At 42.9% G+C, this 15,849-nt stretch overlaps 1 protein-coding gene across 2 annotated transcripts in view; it reads left to right on the plus strand.

The window, feature by feature from the left end:
• CEP85L (centrosomal protein 85 like) overlaps positions 1 to 15,849 on the plus strand; it is a 161,243-nt gene that overhangs the window by 91,385 nt on the left and 54,009 nt on the right. For both annotated transcript variants that reach the window (XM_073575933.1, XM_073575932.1), the window contains exon 4: positions 8,549 to 8,673. In XM_073575933.1, the coding sequence (XP_073432034.1) occupies positions 8,549 to 8,673 (125 nt within the window). The remainder of the gene's footprint in view (positions 1 to 8,548; positions 8,674 to 15,849) is intronic.

The following is a 15,849-nucleotide window of genomic DNA, read 5'->3' on the forward strand; positions in this document are numbered from 1 at the left end:
ATAAGCGGAGCATCTGCGGGAGATTTGCATGAGCTGGTGATGAGGCATGATAACATAGAAAGAGGGCCAACTATTGTGGGAGAAAACAAACACCCTATCGACTAGTCCAAGCCCTCATTAGCATAGGAAACGGGGACAATCTAAATGCTTTTTTATAGCATTTATTTAGCTGAATTGCGTTATACAGGGCCGGTGAGGCAGGGAGATTACTCATACATAAACATAGGTGGGTGCTGCTGGGTTGGAGGGCATGGGGCACCTGACAGGTTCCCTCTAATGGTGCATTTACAATGGCCAATTAGACTATCAGGACTGCCGAGTACAGTGCTAGGCTTTCTCCGGCAGTCCATAGACAACAAATGGAGCAGAGGTTGCACACGTCTACCTGCGCTCCATTGATAATGGGGCTCAAGAATCTTAATCTTGGGATTGCTGAGTGTCAGGACTAGTAAATCTGCTTCCATGTAGTCATCCATATTCATGAGCTCTCTATAACTCTGCTCCCACCACTGATTGTCAGCTTTCTGCCTATGTACAGTGTAAGCACAAAGCTACCAATCGGTGTTGTGGTTTTGGCAGGATTTTACACAGCCCGGCATTCAGAGAACTGGTAGATCTGCAGCAGATACTCAAAACTGCAGCAAGCAGCCTAGTAAGTGATGCATCATTGGAATCGGGGGCTTTTTCCCTATGTCATGCTGTTCTCATCTATTAACAAAAACGTGCTGACATATTGCCTTTAATAAAGATGTTCGTCATATATATTTTTACGAGTTAGCAATGCATCCGTTCTTCACTGTAGTTGTTACCAGAGTAGTTTTGTGTATGGCGTAAAATTGTGGAAACCCGGTGCACCCTGGCCTGCCCCATTACTGGATGGCTCCAATGTTGATGATTTCTATGTGCAGAGCTGTTCACTGGTGAAGTGTTAGTGGTGATGGGCTGATAATAGGAGCACTTGTATACAGAAGTGTTGCTAAACATAGTGTATCGTCTGATGTGACCCAGCTCGTGTGGAGCGCTACCCTATGGTAAAGAGTGACAGCTATACATCTGTGCAAGCAGATGAATGGAGGCCTGAAGATTGTTTTCTGCAGAAAGGCACAGGTTCAGTGCTGAGCTGACTTATTCACTGCAGACAATAACAGGCACAGAAACTCTGTACTGGACCTGGGGAGGGTGAGTAAGGCACGGTTTGTAATTTTTAGAAAATGAGGTGTTCCCGGGAAGGGTAAGTCTACTGTCACACTCCTTTATACATTAAAATTTCCATCGCCCACCATTTGCCAAATGGGGCCAAAAGTATGCTCTTTTGGCCTCCTTATGGCAATTGTTTCTGCATAGCATTTATAGGAACCTACACTCTACAATGCTATACACTCCTGTATGCTATATAGGGTCACCACAAACAAAAATGATGCCTTGTATTGTGCTTTTGTAAAGGTGAAGCCTAGGCGGCATCCCTACAGCCGGTGGCCGCCGTCGGGCATATACTTCCTAGATCCTGAATGTATATAGCCGACAGTGGCCACAGCTGCTTCATGTGATCCAAAGGATCGCCATCGTGGAAAAGAAGGGAAGCCTGAAGGAAAGGGCGGATAATATGTGGTCAGTGTTAGAAGAACTCTAGGCCATAACTTTCCCCATCTTCTAGTTTCAGATTAAATAACCAGGGAGTATTTTGTGATTTCCACTTACCAAGTCATAAAATCTGTCCTTTTTTCAGCCTCCAGATTCACTGTTGCGTCTGTATATAATTGTCCTGGAGCCCCGGGACAGAGTCCGTTCCCAGCAGTAGGAAGCATGATGGCATCAGCCAGTAATGTATGTTCTCAGAAGCTGTGTTTACATGGAACTTGGCACACTAGACATTTTCCAACCAAGAGACACTATCAAACTGTGGTCTTCTCAAAATACTCGTCACATGTATTGGGGCCATTATTCATCTGTGGAGCAGGTGAACATCTCTGATGGAGCTTCAGCATGTGGGCCACATCGTGCCCTTTGTATTGAGACTGACTGTCCAAATGCTATGACCACTCTTTTAAGCTGGAGTCACACATAGCAACTTACCAGCGATCCCGACAATATCATCAACATGTCAGGATCGCTGGTGAGCTGTCAAACAGACAGCTTCACCAGCGATTAGCACAGTGATGCCGAGCGCGCGGCATCGCTGTGTTCGTTAGCGCTGATGCCATGGATCCATGTAAAAAATAGAATTAAAATAAAAAAATATTGTTATTCTCACCTTCCGACGTCCCACGCAGCATTCCCGCCTCTCTTCATGCTCCGGTCCCAGTAATCCTTTGCGAGAATGACTGCGATGACGTTCGTTCTCGCGGGATCGCGAAGTCTCGCGGTCATTCTTGCAAACGATTACTGGGACCGTGGGCGTGGAGAGAGGTGGGATGGCTGCGCGGGACATCGGAAGGTGAGAATAGCAATAATTTTTTTTATTTTACAGCTGATCGCTGGTCTCCCGCCTGTCACACGCAGCGATGCGTGCTGGCCAGCGGGAGACCAGCGACGAAAAAAATGTCCAGAGGTTTCGTGCAGCGATCAGCAATACCGGCACGGGGGCCGGTCGCTGATCGCTGTCACACAGCGATCTTGCTGGTGAGATCGCTGTTGTGTCACAAAAGTTGTGACTCAACAGCGACATCGCTAGCGAGATTGCTATGTGTGACGGGGCCTTAAGTCTATAAGAGAAATTATTAATTTACAGTGAATGCCTGATAGAGAAAGAACCACATTCAGTACCAATCGGTCATCAATAGCAGATCTGTGGGGGTACGTATGATGACACCCCTACTGATTCGCTGTTTGCAGAGGTGGCTGGATGTGAACAGAACGGAGCCGTGACCGCACTGCTCTATACTTAGTTGTGGCTGATCTTGGGTACTGCAGCTCAGATCTTATTCACATCAATAAAAGCAGAACTGCAGTACTCTTGAATGGCCTCTACACAGTGTATGTAGGAGCTGTGCTATTCCGGCTCCTCACACTGTTTTGCAGAGGCCGGATGTAAACCGAACGGAGCCGTGACAGCACAGCTCTGTACTCTGTCGTGGCTGATCTCGGGTCCTGCAGCTCAGCTTTTCTTCATTTGAGAAGGGACTGAACTGCAGTACCTGAGAGCAGCCACGTCGGAGTGTATGACGCTGTTCCATTCCGGCTCCTCACACTGTTTAGAAAAATGGCTGGATGGAAATTGCTTATTGATGGATGCTGGCTTACTACCCCCCCACCACAGATTTGCTTTCGAAGGCCTATCCATCAATATCTGCAGCATGCAATAGACATTCCCTTTAACCATGCCTCCTAGTTATAAACACTAGTGTCGAAAGTCTCAGAATCAAAATCACTCACATTTATGTTGTTTTCCTGTATTTTCCTGCTTGTCCAGCCGCCAGCAGTACATTTATTTTCCCACCCTCGTGCTAAATGTTTGCGACACTTACTATAATCATAAAGCTTTTTTTTTTTTTTTTTTTTTTTTTTGTAGCTTAGAGTTTTTCTCTTAATGTGGTTATGTAACCCTGAGAATAATCAGCTTTTCATTTTACACTCAACACTTTCTAATCTTCCAGATCTAAGTAAGCCAAAGGTTCCTGTATATTTACTTCTCACACAGTGGGGGACACATCGTTGCACCTCGTACATTGCCGTAACTTATGTGGTAAGGAAGGTCGGGATTACCGGCAAGAAAATGGGAGTTTGCTGTTCAGGGATGTCGATTTGTGTAATAAATTAAAGATTTATCTCAAGCATTTAGTAGCTCAATATGCTTTGTTCATTGTCAATAGGACTTAAATACAATTGTATTTGGTTTCATGAAAGATTTAGGTGGAAAAAGTGGCTCCATATTTTCCCCTCCATTGTCTTGGTGATGGATAATATGACCCTATGAACGTTACCACCAGTTGTCAAAGCTGATCTTATTAGGTGTGTTAGTGGAGGGGACGCTGTGATAACCACTGTGGTTGTCATAAAGTTACGTCTAGAAAGAATGGAATAAATCCTTCACGGATTTCTCTGCAAATTCCGTGCCGCGGAAAGTGGGCGCAGATTTGCCATGGATTTCACCTTATGTATTGCACATAGTGTATATCCGTTGTAAGGATTGATCCACAACTCGTCAGCTGTATGTATTTGCGAATTCACCTGACCCAATCCCCATATCCGGATGGAAAAGCCGCAGCATTTCCTCCAAGTGTGAACATGTCCTAAAGTTGGAATCACAAATGTAGTTTTTATGTCCGTTTTCTTCTTTGAAGTGGCTTAGAATGGAATGGGAAATATAAAGGAATGATTTGTACATTTCCTTCCTGTTGGATCCAATTCTCACTTTGGCTCAAGAAGCTGAAACAAAAACTGAATGTGTAACTCCTGCATAAAAGCAAAGGCAAAACAAGACCCTTGGACTGGAACCATGGAAAGATCATTTGAGGGGGCCGATTTGTAATTCGAGTGGTTGGTTAGGTTTGTAAAAGGAAACCTTTTGATGTAGATTGTTAGGCCGTAATGGAATGCTCCTTGAATTGTCACAGGTACGCCGTGAGGCCCGCAGTGAAAATCCATCATTCTGTTAGCACTCATTTGGACTCCACATATTGCGCTATTTTGAAACGTGTCATCCACTAAGTATTTGGCAAGGCTGATCCTATAAATACAACCCTCTCTTAAGTGTGTATCTCATTTGTTCAAGCCTAAATACTTGACAACCTTTCCTGCTATATCGAAAGGTCACATTTTATTAGGTTTTCAGTATAAACATAACAGCCAGGATAAGAACTTAGACTAAAGGGATGGAAAGGATTAGATGATACATGTTGGAGACGGGTTATGATTAGAGTAAACATCGATTCGTCCTAGGTCCAAAATCTCTCAGCAAACAAGTTGTATGCTGATAACAGAAAATAAAGGCATTCCGTCTGGGAGCGAAAGACAGCATTTATCGGTCAGACTTCCCATGCCAACTCCATCCATGTGGCATTTCTGGCCCCTTCTTACTTTTTATGCCCCAGAGAAGGGGGGTGATTGTGCACTCCTGCTCGTGGCTGTTTTAGTGACACTATGGCTAGTGATCTTTAAACCCTGTGCAATATAAACATAATATTTGGTTGCCCCAATTTAAGGTACTACTGAATTATATTAGGCACACAGAAAGGGTTAACTATACACTATATTCTAGGAGGCCAGTTTAAACCCTGTGCAATATAAAATAAATACCTTGTCACCTCAATTTGAGGTGCTATTCTACTCAAATAGGCACATAGAAAGGGTTTATACCAGGTTACACCCTAGGCAGGTTGATTTGATCCTTTAGGGCTCACAGTATGGTTACGTTATGTAAATGAATATGTAAATGTGGAGAGTATTATAAATCGTTCTAATGTGGCACTTGTTATGTAACCCCACAACTATTGTATATTTATCGCTACTTTATTGACATTGTTCTATGTTAGAGTTGTTGGGTCAGGCGCGTCTTTTCAGCACTGTTGCACTTTATCTCCCCTGCACATGTTCCCCCACTTCCCTGTTCTGTCCATGTTTTCCAATAAAGGGATTTTTTGCTAATAATTTGGATCTGTATGTCGTATTTGTGTGGTTACCACACCCCCCTTCTCTGTTACATAACGACGGATCCCTAGTTGTCCATTTTCGAAACAGCATGTATTTACGAATATTCTTCTTTAGGACGCAGTTTTATATCTTTGCTGTAATATTATACTTTTTATGCCCCAGTAGTGGGATGAGTGCACAGAGAAACCTGTACTGCAGATTAGAGGCATTGGCAAGCATACTCCAGTCTTCCTACTTTTGCCTTGAAAAAAATATTCAGGGCCATAAAAGCCACATACCAAAGTATTGGCAACCTACATTTCCTGTGTTTTTCCAGACTCCTCAGTTAGTCAGTATTACTCGCGTGAGGATCGCATCACAATCCTCCGACTGGCCAGCAGCACTCCTGATGTAAGCGTGACATTTCTATGCAGCTGTCACTCTCGGGTCAAGAGATCCGCTGGCCAGTCCGAGGATTGCGATGCGGTATTTGCGTAAATATTACGGCAGTCTGACTACACCCTTAGAGATACGCTTCCTTCAGTATTTTCCCTGCTGTTTTGGGCTCATGGGTATAGAAGATATTCTAGATTTTCCGACTTGTCCAGTATCCCTAAAACCTGGTGTCACAGATTCCATTTTTAAATACTATTGATTCTTCAGTCCAGTAGTTTTCCATGTAGATATTCCCCCACCGATATCTTGTTAATTGAAATATATATTTTATTACGTCGCCAGATGTGATTGTTAAAATTTGATATCAGTTGCAACAATTGTGTCAGAGAATTTGTTTGCTATAATATTGTCTTTAGGACTGGTGTTGGCATGACATTTGTTTGGCTGACAGCTATCTCTCCTGCCACTTGTCTGAGAGTTCATATGTTTTTTTATGTAAAGAGGGAACAAGGCCTCTGCCAGACCCCCTGGCAACAGCTTATCTCCCCTGAAAACAAAAAGATCAGGTGTTAACTTTCCAACTGCCCAATATTTCTCTTCCCTGATAACATCGGCCCTGTAGCAATTGGTTGGTTGGCCGGTCCCACCAAATTGTGCAGTGAAAGATAATTTTATAAGTGCAGCACATGAACCTCAGGGGAATCCTATATATCCACTTTAACATCTTCCTTTTGACTTTTACACAATGTCTGTATAAATACACGTACCATAACAGTAAAGCTTGCTTGTTGGCTGGGTGCCATGAATGTACTTTACCCATATAGACGTGTGTACGTGTGAAGAGGGGGTCCTTGCGTTTGTCTCCAGGAATAGTTCTGTTCTGAAATTATTGGGTGAAATTTCCAACTGTAGTGAGATGTTCTGTTATTTCTAGACTTTAATCGGCTAGGGATGATGAGTGAATAGCTTCGGATAGGTGCTTATCCGAATATCTATAACCCTTCCTGAATAGCTGCCTCGGGAACCCGGATACCTGGAGCGCACTCAATAATCATCTGTTCGGTGCTGCAGGTGTCGCGGATGTGTGACAGTCACAATACATGCATGGACAGCCTGTTTGTTGTGACTGTCATACAGCCACAACTACGGCGCCGAACAGCTGATTATCGGGAGCGCTCCAGGTATCTGGGTTCCTGAGGCAGCTATTTGGGAAGCACTATAGCAATTCTGATAAGCACCTATCCAAAGCTATTAGATCAACCCTAAAGACAGTGGGTTTCCACTGTGCTACAGCCCACATACCTATAAAATAAATTGCTGAGTCTATCTTCCTAAGGCAATGTAATTAATTTACTCAAGTCACAGGGGGACAGGCTGAACCCCATGAAAATGTAGCCAGACATGGACATCTATTGGGAGAATCTCTCTCAATATTGTCCTCGAAAACTGAATAAAGGGTATGTTGTATGTCATATTAGAGTGCCATCCTTAATGCTTGACCCTTTGCATTAAAGGGAACCTGTCACCCCCCCCCCAGGCGGTTTTAAGTAAAAGAGCCACCTTGTGCAGCACTAATCAGGGTGGCTCTTTTATTTAGGGTACCTTCCACCGCAGAAATAATATTTTTTAAAATTGGTCAGACATACCTGATATTTGACAGGGGGGCAGGTCTTTCCCCATCTGACAGAGACGCCTCACATCCGTCACTCATGTCTTCCTGCATTTTTGGATCCGCCTCCACATTGTTCTTTTCAAATTCTGGTGCCTGCGCTGTCCTATTTATTCTTGGGCATGCGCAGTTACCATTGCCCATCCTCTCTCATGATTTCCTGGCCTTCCTATCGCGCCTGCATTAGTGCTGCACAAGGTGGCTCTTTTACTTAAAAACGCCAGGGGGGGGAGGTGAAAGGTTCCCTTTAGTATTTATGTGATGCTGTGTTTTCTTTAATCCACTATGGCAAGAGAGATTATTTAAAATGCATGAGCGGCGGAATGTGTCATACATGCTGAATTGATCAAATCCGGAGAAACTACATGGAAATTCACCATGGAAAATCCTCACCAAATCTTTGAATTTTGTTGCAAGTTTGCTGATGAGCTAAAATTAAAAAAAAAACAAAAAACAAAAAAAGCCTATGTATACTCAAATTCCCTGGTGATTCAGTGGTTACAAAATCTGATCCTTTCCAGTCGGTGAATCCTGGCCTACTGCGATGACATCTCATCACAGGTGTCACTGCAGGAGTCATATCTGATGAGATGTCATCACTGGAGGCTGGTGTGCATAGGCCAGTTGGGAGCCACGAAAGTCAAAAAAGGATATACAGATTTTTTTAATTTTGTTTTCCTGGACACCTGGGAATTCGTATCACAGATAATTTCCTAAACAAAACTTTCTTCTGCGTGTGCATGGCCTTTGCCCGCCTTGACATGACTGCATTCTGCTGCAGATGTATGATATGGGTTTTTTTTTTCCCTCGATTGAAAGTAATATTTGACTATGAATTCTTTACTACTGTGCATTTTGTGATGTGATTCTTCAAAACTTCAGTCTGGCGTGACAATTTTATTTCATCTAATGCAGGCTGGAGCGACCCTTACGCGGCCATCGTTTTCTTCATTGCCCCTGAGCCAAGATGTCTCCAAGTGGGAGTCCTTGTTGAAGAGCAAAGAAGGTTTACTACGACAGAAAGAGATTGTAATTGACAGGTAATTTCCTTTAACTTTAACTTAGGAGATTCATGCTATGTGTAGGTCTCTCAAGGTCCAAGCAGACTTGGGCAGTAAAAGATACAGATTTACCCCATAGCAGAAAGGATTCTTCGATTCTTGGACGTGAGTCCTGGAAAATGTTGAAAGCAATCATAAACACTTGGCATCAAGTGATCTGAAAAGCCTAGGAGAGATGGCATTTCTTGCTCCTTGTATTTTTAGCATCATCATTTATGAAACAATTATGATGACAAATTTCAGACACTAAATTCTGTGGAAACCATTAAGACAAATAACTTGCATATATCCATGGGTAAACATTGGGTTTGAGCATTGGTTTGGGCAGTATCATCAGACTTTAGCTCTACATTTGCAGCCAGGGATATTTCATAACCTATTCCTACAGCATTTAAAAGGGACGTGATATATATATATACAACTTTCTCCTATCCCTGCCGCTATTTAAAAAAAAAGACAATTTTGATGTTTTCACATTTTTATCTGATCTATCCAGTGTTATGCCAGCAACTTCCTTGCCACCTAAGGCATTCTTGCTATCACAGTCTTTTCTACTTCATTAGTTTCCAAGTCTTCTACAAATTCCAATATAGACAAAAGGGGAGACATGGATATTAGCAAGGTCCACATCAGTCACCTCCTTCCATAGTCTCTCCAATTCGGGGCAAGCCCAATATATGAGCATCAGGTCTGTCAGTGTATCTTGCATTTGGGCACTAGGAGTCCTCGCTTAACCTGAATCGTAGGGAAACTCTGACATTTTATGGACTTCGTTAAATATGTAGAAAAGTGACAATCTGTGTGCTTCACTTAATGACAGCTGTTGACCCTTTCTGAAATTTCTCTCTCAATAAGCCCTCTCATTTCTGATTTCATTGTACCGGATGAGAACATCCATTGTTTACACCCAGAAACAGAAGACCTGGCCTGATATTGTCCTATTGACACCAAGCATACAGCATGCTACAAGACTATATTCACATGATGTCGAAGACTGGGAATCTCAACTTGACATCTTGGGAATGCTTCCATGGGTATGTCCACTATTGGCGGGCTCCAGGGATTTCTTCATCTGCCCCACACATAGAATCATAGAATCGTAGAGTTGGAAGGGACCTCCTGGGCCATCTGGTCCAACCCCCTGCTCAAAGCAGGATTCGCTAAATCATCCCAGTCAGATGTCTGTACAGCCTCTGTTTGAAGACTTCCATTGAAGGAGAACTCACCACTTCTCGTGGCAGCTTGTTCCACTCATTGATCACTCTAACTGTCAAAAAGTTTTTTCTAATATCTAATCTGTGTCTCCTCCCATTCAGTTTCATTCCATTGCTTCTAGTCTTTCCTTGTGCAAATGAGAATAAAGTTGATCCTTCTACAATGTGACAGCCCTTTAGATATTTGTAGACAGCTATTAAGTCTCCTCTCAGTCTTCGCTTTGCAAACTAAACAATCCAAATCCTGCAACCTTTCCTCATAAGACAGGGTTTGCAGACCGGTCACCATTCTGGTTGCTCTTTTCTGAACTTGCTCCAGTTTGTTGATGTCTTTTTTAAAATGTGGTGCCCAAAACTGGACACAATATTCCAGATGAGGTCTGACCAAAGAGGAGTAGAGGGAAATAATGACTTCACGTGATCTGGACTGTATGCTTCTGTTAATACATCCTAGAATTGCATTTGCCTTTTTTACTGCTGCATCACACTGTTGACTCATATTCAGTCTGTGATCTATTAGTATACCCAAGTCTTTTTCACATGTGCTGTTGCTTAGGACTATTCCTCCCATTCTGTATATGCTTTTTTCATTTTTATTGCCCAGATGTAGTACTTTGCATTTTTCCCTGTTAAAAACCATTCTGTTAGCTGCTGCCCACTTCTCCAGTTTATTTATATCTTTTTGAATTCTCTCTCCTCTAGTATTAGCTATCCTTCCTAGCTTTGTGTCATCAGCAAATTTAATCAGTTTACCCTCAATTCCTTCATCTAAATCATTGATAAAGATGTTGAACAATACAGGGCCCAGGACAGAGCCCTGTGGTACCCCACTTGAGACATTCTTCCAACTGGATGTGCAGCCATTTACGACCACTCTTTGGGTCCGATCACTAAGCCAGTTATGAATCCACCTAACAGTTGCCTTGTCCATTCCATACTTAGTCATTTTTTCAATAAGAATTGTATGAGATACTTTGTCAAATGCTTTGCTGAAGTCAAGATATACTATATCTACAGCATTTCCTTGATCCACCCAATCAGTGATTCCGTCATAGAAGGAAATTATGTTAGTCTGTGGCTTTGTATCAGTCCTTGCACTTTCAGATGTATGGAGTGGATGGAATCTGCAGTAGAAATCCATGGCAAAGCCTACAGAAACTGTCGCGGGTCTGCCGCCCCATTAGTCTCATTATAGGGGATTAATCCTTGTTCCACTACCAGCTGTGATTTTCAGGCTGCACCCTCACGTACACCATTTGGATAGACATGCCATGTATTTAAGCATTTTTGTAAATCACATTGAAATGTATGAATGTAGTTTTAAGGGGGTTTTACACTAAGCGATATCGCTAGCAATATCGCTAAAACGTCACTGGTTTTGTGACGTTATAGCGATATTGCTAGCGATATCGCTATGTGTGATACTTACCAGCGACTGGCTCCCCCGCTGTCCATCGCTGATCGCGCGAGAATGTCCGGCTCCATTTCTCGTCGGGCGCTTCCTGCTGAGACTTCCTGCTGTGACGCCAGCGACGCGTGGAGGCGGGCGGGAGGACGTCTGGATCGCTGTGTGTGAATGGTAAGTATCGTGCGCTGCGTCGCTGCTGCATCGCTGTGAGATCTTTCTGTATGAAAGCTCACTAGCGATCATTTAGCGATGCACCAGCGATCCTGACCGGGTGGGATCGCTGGTCGGATCGCTGGTGCATCGCTAAATGTAAAAGGGCCTTTACTCTTAGCAGTGAGACAGGTTTTGTAGGCAGCTTTTATTTGCTTAAAACTGGGAAAACACCTTTAAAGGGATGGCAGTCTTTTTTAGATCGAATTCTCATTTATAGAAAGAAATGTTCATTTTCTTGTCCATGAGACCATTACAACATGGGACTCGTTAGTCCTAGGTGCCATCAGTCTCATAGTAGCATCCCCTAAACATAGAAGCAAGTGAGTGCAGTCAGGAAAATGCTTTCAATCATGGCGTATTTAGAAAAAGTAATAAGCGTTTAAGTATTTGGGTCACGAACCCGCTCAGCGTTTATTTGGAGAGTGATTGCACGCTGGTATGAATTATGCCAAATATCTGGACATGTGAGCTAGACCCTTGTAAATAACTCCTGTCTCCTGAGAGATCGGCCGGCGCACTGAATCCCCCTCGCTCGCCGGCCAGGCTTTACTGTTACAGCTTTTTAAGGCCAGGGAACAATGAGGGCTTTTTCCTAAGAGCTCCTTGTGCAGGAAGCATCTCCTGCTTGGTACTTTTCACCTCTGTGCCCATTACGATATGAGCCTGCCTCCTTGGAGCCGGTAGGTAATGATGGCTGATTCCTATCTGGCCACATGTCTTATCTCTGCATTGTGCTGTATCATAAGACCTATGGATCGTATCCTCATGTGCCATACTGATCTGCAATTCTATCATCTTGCAAATGCCAGTCGGATAGTGATCAATGTGAGTACACTATCCGTTTGGCATTTGCAAGATGATAATGCCACTGTAATGCAGTATACCCAGCTGTAGCACATAATGTGACACAAGTGAAGTATTTACACACATTTTGGAATCACAGCACGTTAGTGCAACTAATTTAGTTTTTAAAAAAGAAAACTATCCTTAAACTTAAAAATGTAAAGTGAAGTAAAAAAGAAATCCAGTCCCTCACTCCTTTCTCTTCTGAGGCTCATGTAATTATAATCTGGTTCACCATTGGGCTCTGTAGACCAGGCCTCTTCTGATGACATGGGTGACATGCTGCAGAGTCAACATGTGACAAAATGCCATTTCAGAGGGCCAGGGTACAGGGACTTGTGGTGGATCACCTTAGCGATACCACAAGAGCACCAAGTCAGTTAAATGGTCCCTGACATTTCATGAAACTTTGCATAAATCAACAGTGCAAGCAAATATAAGAAAATTTGTAAAATACCTTATCAGACAAATCTCTTTTCTCAATTTGTGAGCCACTAAGGTTCCTGTCACACCAAATGATGCACCAGTGATCCCGACAGCGATACGACCTGGTCAGGATCGCTGGTGCATCGCTACATGATCACTGGTGAGCTGCCAAACAGGCAGACACACCAGCGATCAGGACCAGCGAAGACGCTGGTATCCAAGGTAAATATCGGGTAACTAAGCGCGCGCATCGCTTAGTTACCCGCTGTGTACCTTGTATACCAGCGTGCTCGCGCTGAGAGCTGGTATTCAAGGTAAATATCTGGTAACTAAACGCGCGCGGCACTTAGTTACCCACTGTTTACCTTGGATACCAGCTCCCAGCGCAAGCACGCTTGTATCCAAGGTACACAGCGGGTAATTAAGCACTGTGCGCACTTAATTACCTGATATTTACCTTGGATACCAGCTCCCAGCGTCTGCTTACAGCGCTGGGAGCTCGCTAATCATTGGTCTTCCGCTGCCACACGCAGCAATGCATCCTGGCCAGCGGGAGACCGACGATCAAAAAATGGCCCAGGACATTCCTGCACGATCAGCGATACCTGGCGGGGGAGCCGGTCGCTGATGCGTGCCACACACAGCAAGATCGCTGATGCGTCACAAAATCAGCGATCTCGCTATGTGTGACGGGCCCCTTATTCCCTTCCGCTGTCTTCTGAACTCTACATCCACTCTGAAACAAACACTGTAATTTGTCTTGAGTTGACTTGCCAGCACATTGAGGTTCTGGGTTATACACCTCCTCTTATATGCTATGGTAAGGGTATGGTGCAGGAGCTCTGTAAACTCTCCGCACAGAGAGAAACAGGCAAATGGTGCTGCAGCTTGTTTAACCTCACTCCATTGATTGATTCACAGCCACACAGCTCAGTAGTTTTATAATTTCCTGCATTTTGTCTTATGTGCTAGAGAGAAAGAAAAGCAGGGATCCTTCACTTTCTGTGCGCTTTGTATGGGAGACATCATAGTAGATAGTTTCTTCCCACCAGTTTAGAGTAAACTAAGAATAAGAGGGCCTGCCGAGAAGAAACTGGTGAAAAATGTGGGATACGAATTATACTGTATAATGGCACAGTACTATGGTCTGTTATTCATAAAAGGACCTCTAGTGATCGTAAGAATAGGGAAAGTGACGTTTTACCCATGCGCATTGGACCCCTGGCGGACAGTGTACAGCCACATTACAAAAGAAGAATTTTGCACTCTCTATCATCCTGGCCACAGAATCTCCATTATGGGCATCAATGATTGACAAGTAGGTAGAGAAGACTTTGGCACTCAAGTGATGAAGAAGAAATAAATTCTTGCCATATCATTTTTATTTTGACTTTAACCAACCCATGAAAAACAGAAAAGACTGAGGTTTCCGCTGTTTTTATTCAAGATACATCAAAGTGTATACATGAAATTAATTATAAAAAAATCATACGTTCAATCATAATATCATGCAAAATTAATGATAAAGATTAAGTACATACAAAATATGTGAAACGGCAAGCATCATTAGTACATATAACAATGCATAGGAGCATCTGGGGATTCAATATGTGGCCATACTTACCAATCAAATAATAGTACAGTACTGTCTCTTTAAGGGTATGTAAGAGGTCTTATAGGAAACCAACACCCTCATCAAGGTCACAAAGATAATTCTAAAAGGATAGCCTTTGTCAGTACATATCATCCTCTCATGCCCCAAATAATAATAATCTTTATTTTTATATAGCGCTAACATATTCCGCAGCGCTTTACAGTTTGCACACATTATCATTGCTGTCCCCGATGGGGCTCACAGTCTAAATTCCCTATCAGTATGTCTTTGGAATGTGGGAGGAATCCGGAGTGCCCAGAGGAAACTCACGCAAACACGGGGAGAACATACAAACTCCTTGCAGATGTTGTCCTTGGTGGGATTCAGCCAGCGTATCAGAAAACACTGGGTACATCTTAAAAAATCCTACCCCTCTATCCATGAATTCTCTACCCCACCATTATGCAACAAAAGAACTGACAATCTAAAAAAAAAATCACCTTGGTCGTGCAGATATAGGCCCAAAAACGATGAGATTAATCCAGAGCATCCTGTCTACCCAACGGAAAGGAACATTCCTATGTGTAGGTTGCATTCAATGTTTGCGGTTTCATATATTTTATGTGTACTGAATTTGTCATTAATTTTGTCTGTTATTTTGATTGAGTGTATGACTTTTTGTTTTCTTTTTATTTTATCTATAAACTTTGAGGTACCTTGAATAAGGTTTAATAAAGCCCACCAAGGACAACATCTGCAAGGAGTTTGTATGTTCTCCCCGGGTTTGCGTGGGTTTCCTCCGGGTACTCCGGTTTCCTCCCACACTCCAAAGACATACTGATAGGGAATTTAGATTGTGAGCCCCCATCGGGGACAGTGATGAAAAATGTGTGCAAACTGTAAAGCGCTGCGGAATATGTTAGCGCTATATAAAAATAAAGATTATTATTATTATTATCGGTCTTTTCTGTTTTTCATGTGTTGGTCAAATTAAAAATAATATATCAAGACTTTTTCTTCTTAATTACGATTGTCTATCTACTTATGATAGCATCGTTCTTTAGAGCACCAACTTCTATTTGGCTGTGAGGGAGCTAATCTATCTTTCCTATCAATGGCTGATGACACATTTTCCATAAGCCTCCTGAGGAACCATATGACTGGGGGAAACGCGTAGAGGGCTGTGTGTAGCAAGGGATCCAGATGAGTAGACATTGAATCTGGGATGCTTGCTGTTCTTTCTTTCACTAATGTTGATAACTTGAGCAAGACCTGGCCTTTAGCACAATTTTTTTTTTTTAAAATATTTAAAGCTATTTATTGAATTGGTTATCCGTTTAGTCCCTGGTCTTACTGTTATCCTAAGATATTTATAGTGTGTATTAGGATGAGACAGGGTAAGCCATCGCTGAGTGCATATAACGTACAATATAGGATGCCAACATCCATGGCTAGGC

This window comes from Dendrobates tinctorius, unplaced genomic scaffold (genome assembly GCF_039654945.1).
Source record: "Dendrobates tinctorius isolate UK_male_01 unplaced genomic scaffold, ASM3965494v1 ptg000046l, whole genome shotgun sequence".
Taxonomy (NCBI): domain Eukaryota; kingdom Metazoa; phylum Chordata; class Amphibia; order Anura; family Dendrobatidae; genus Dendrobates; species Dendrobates tinctorius.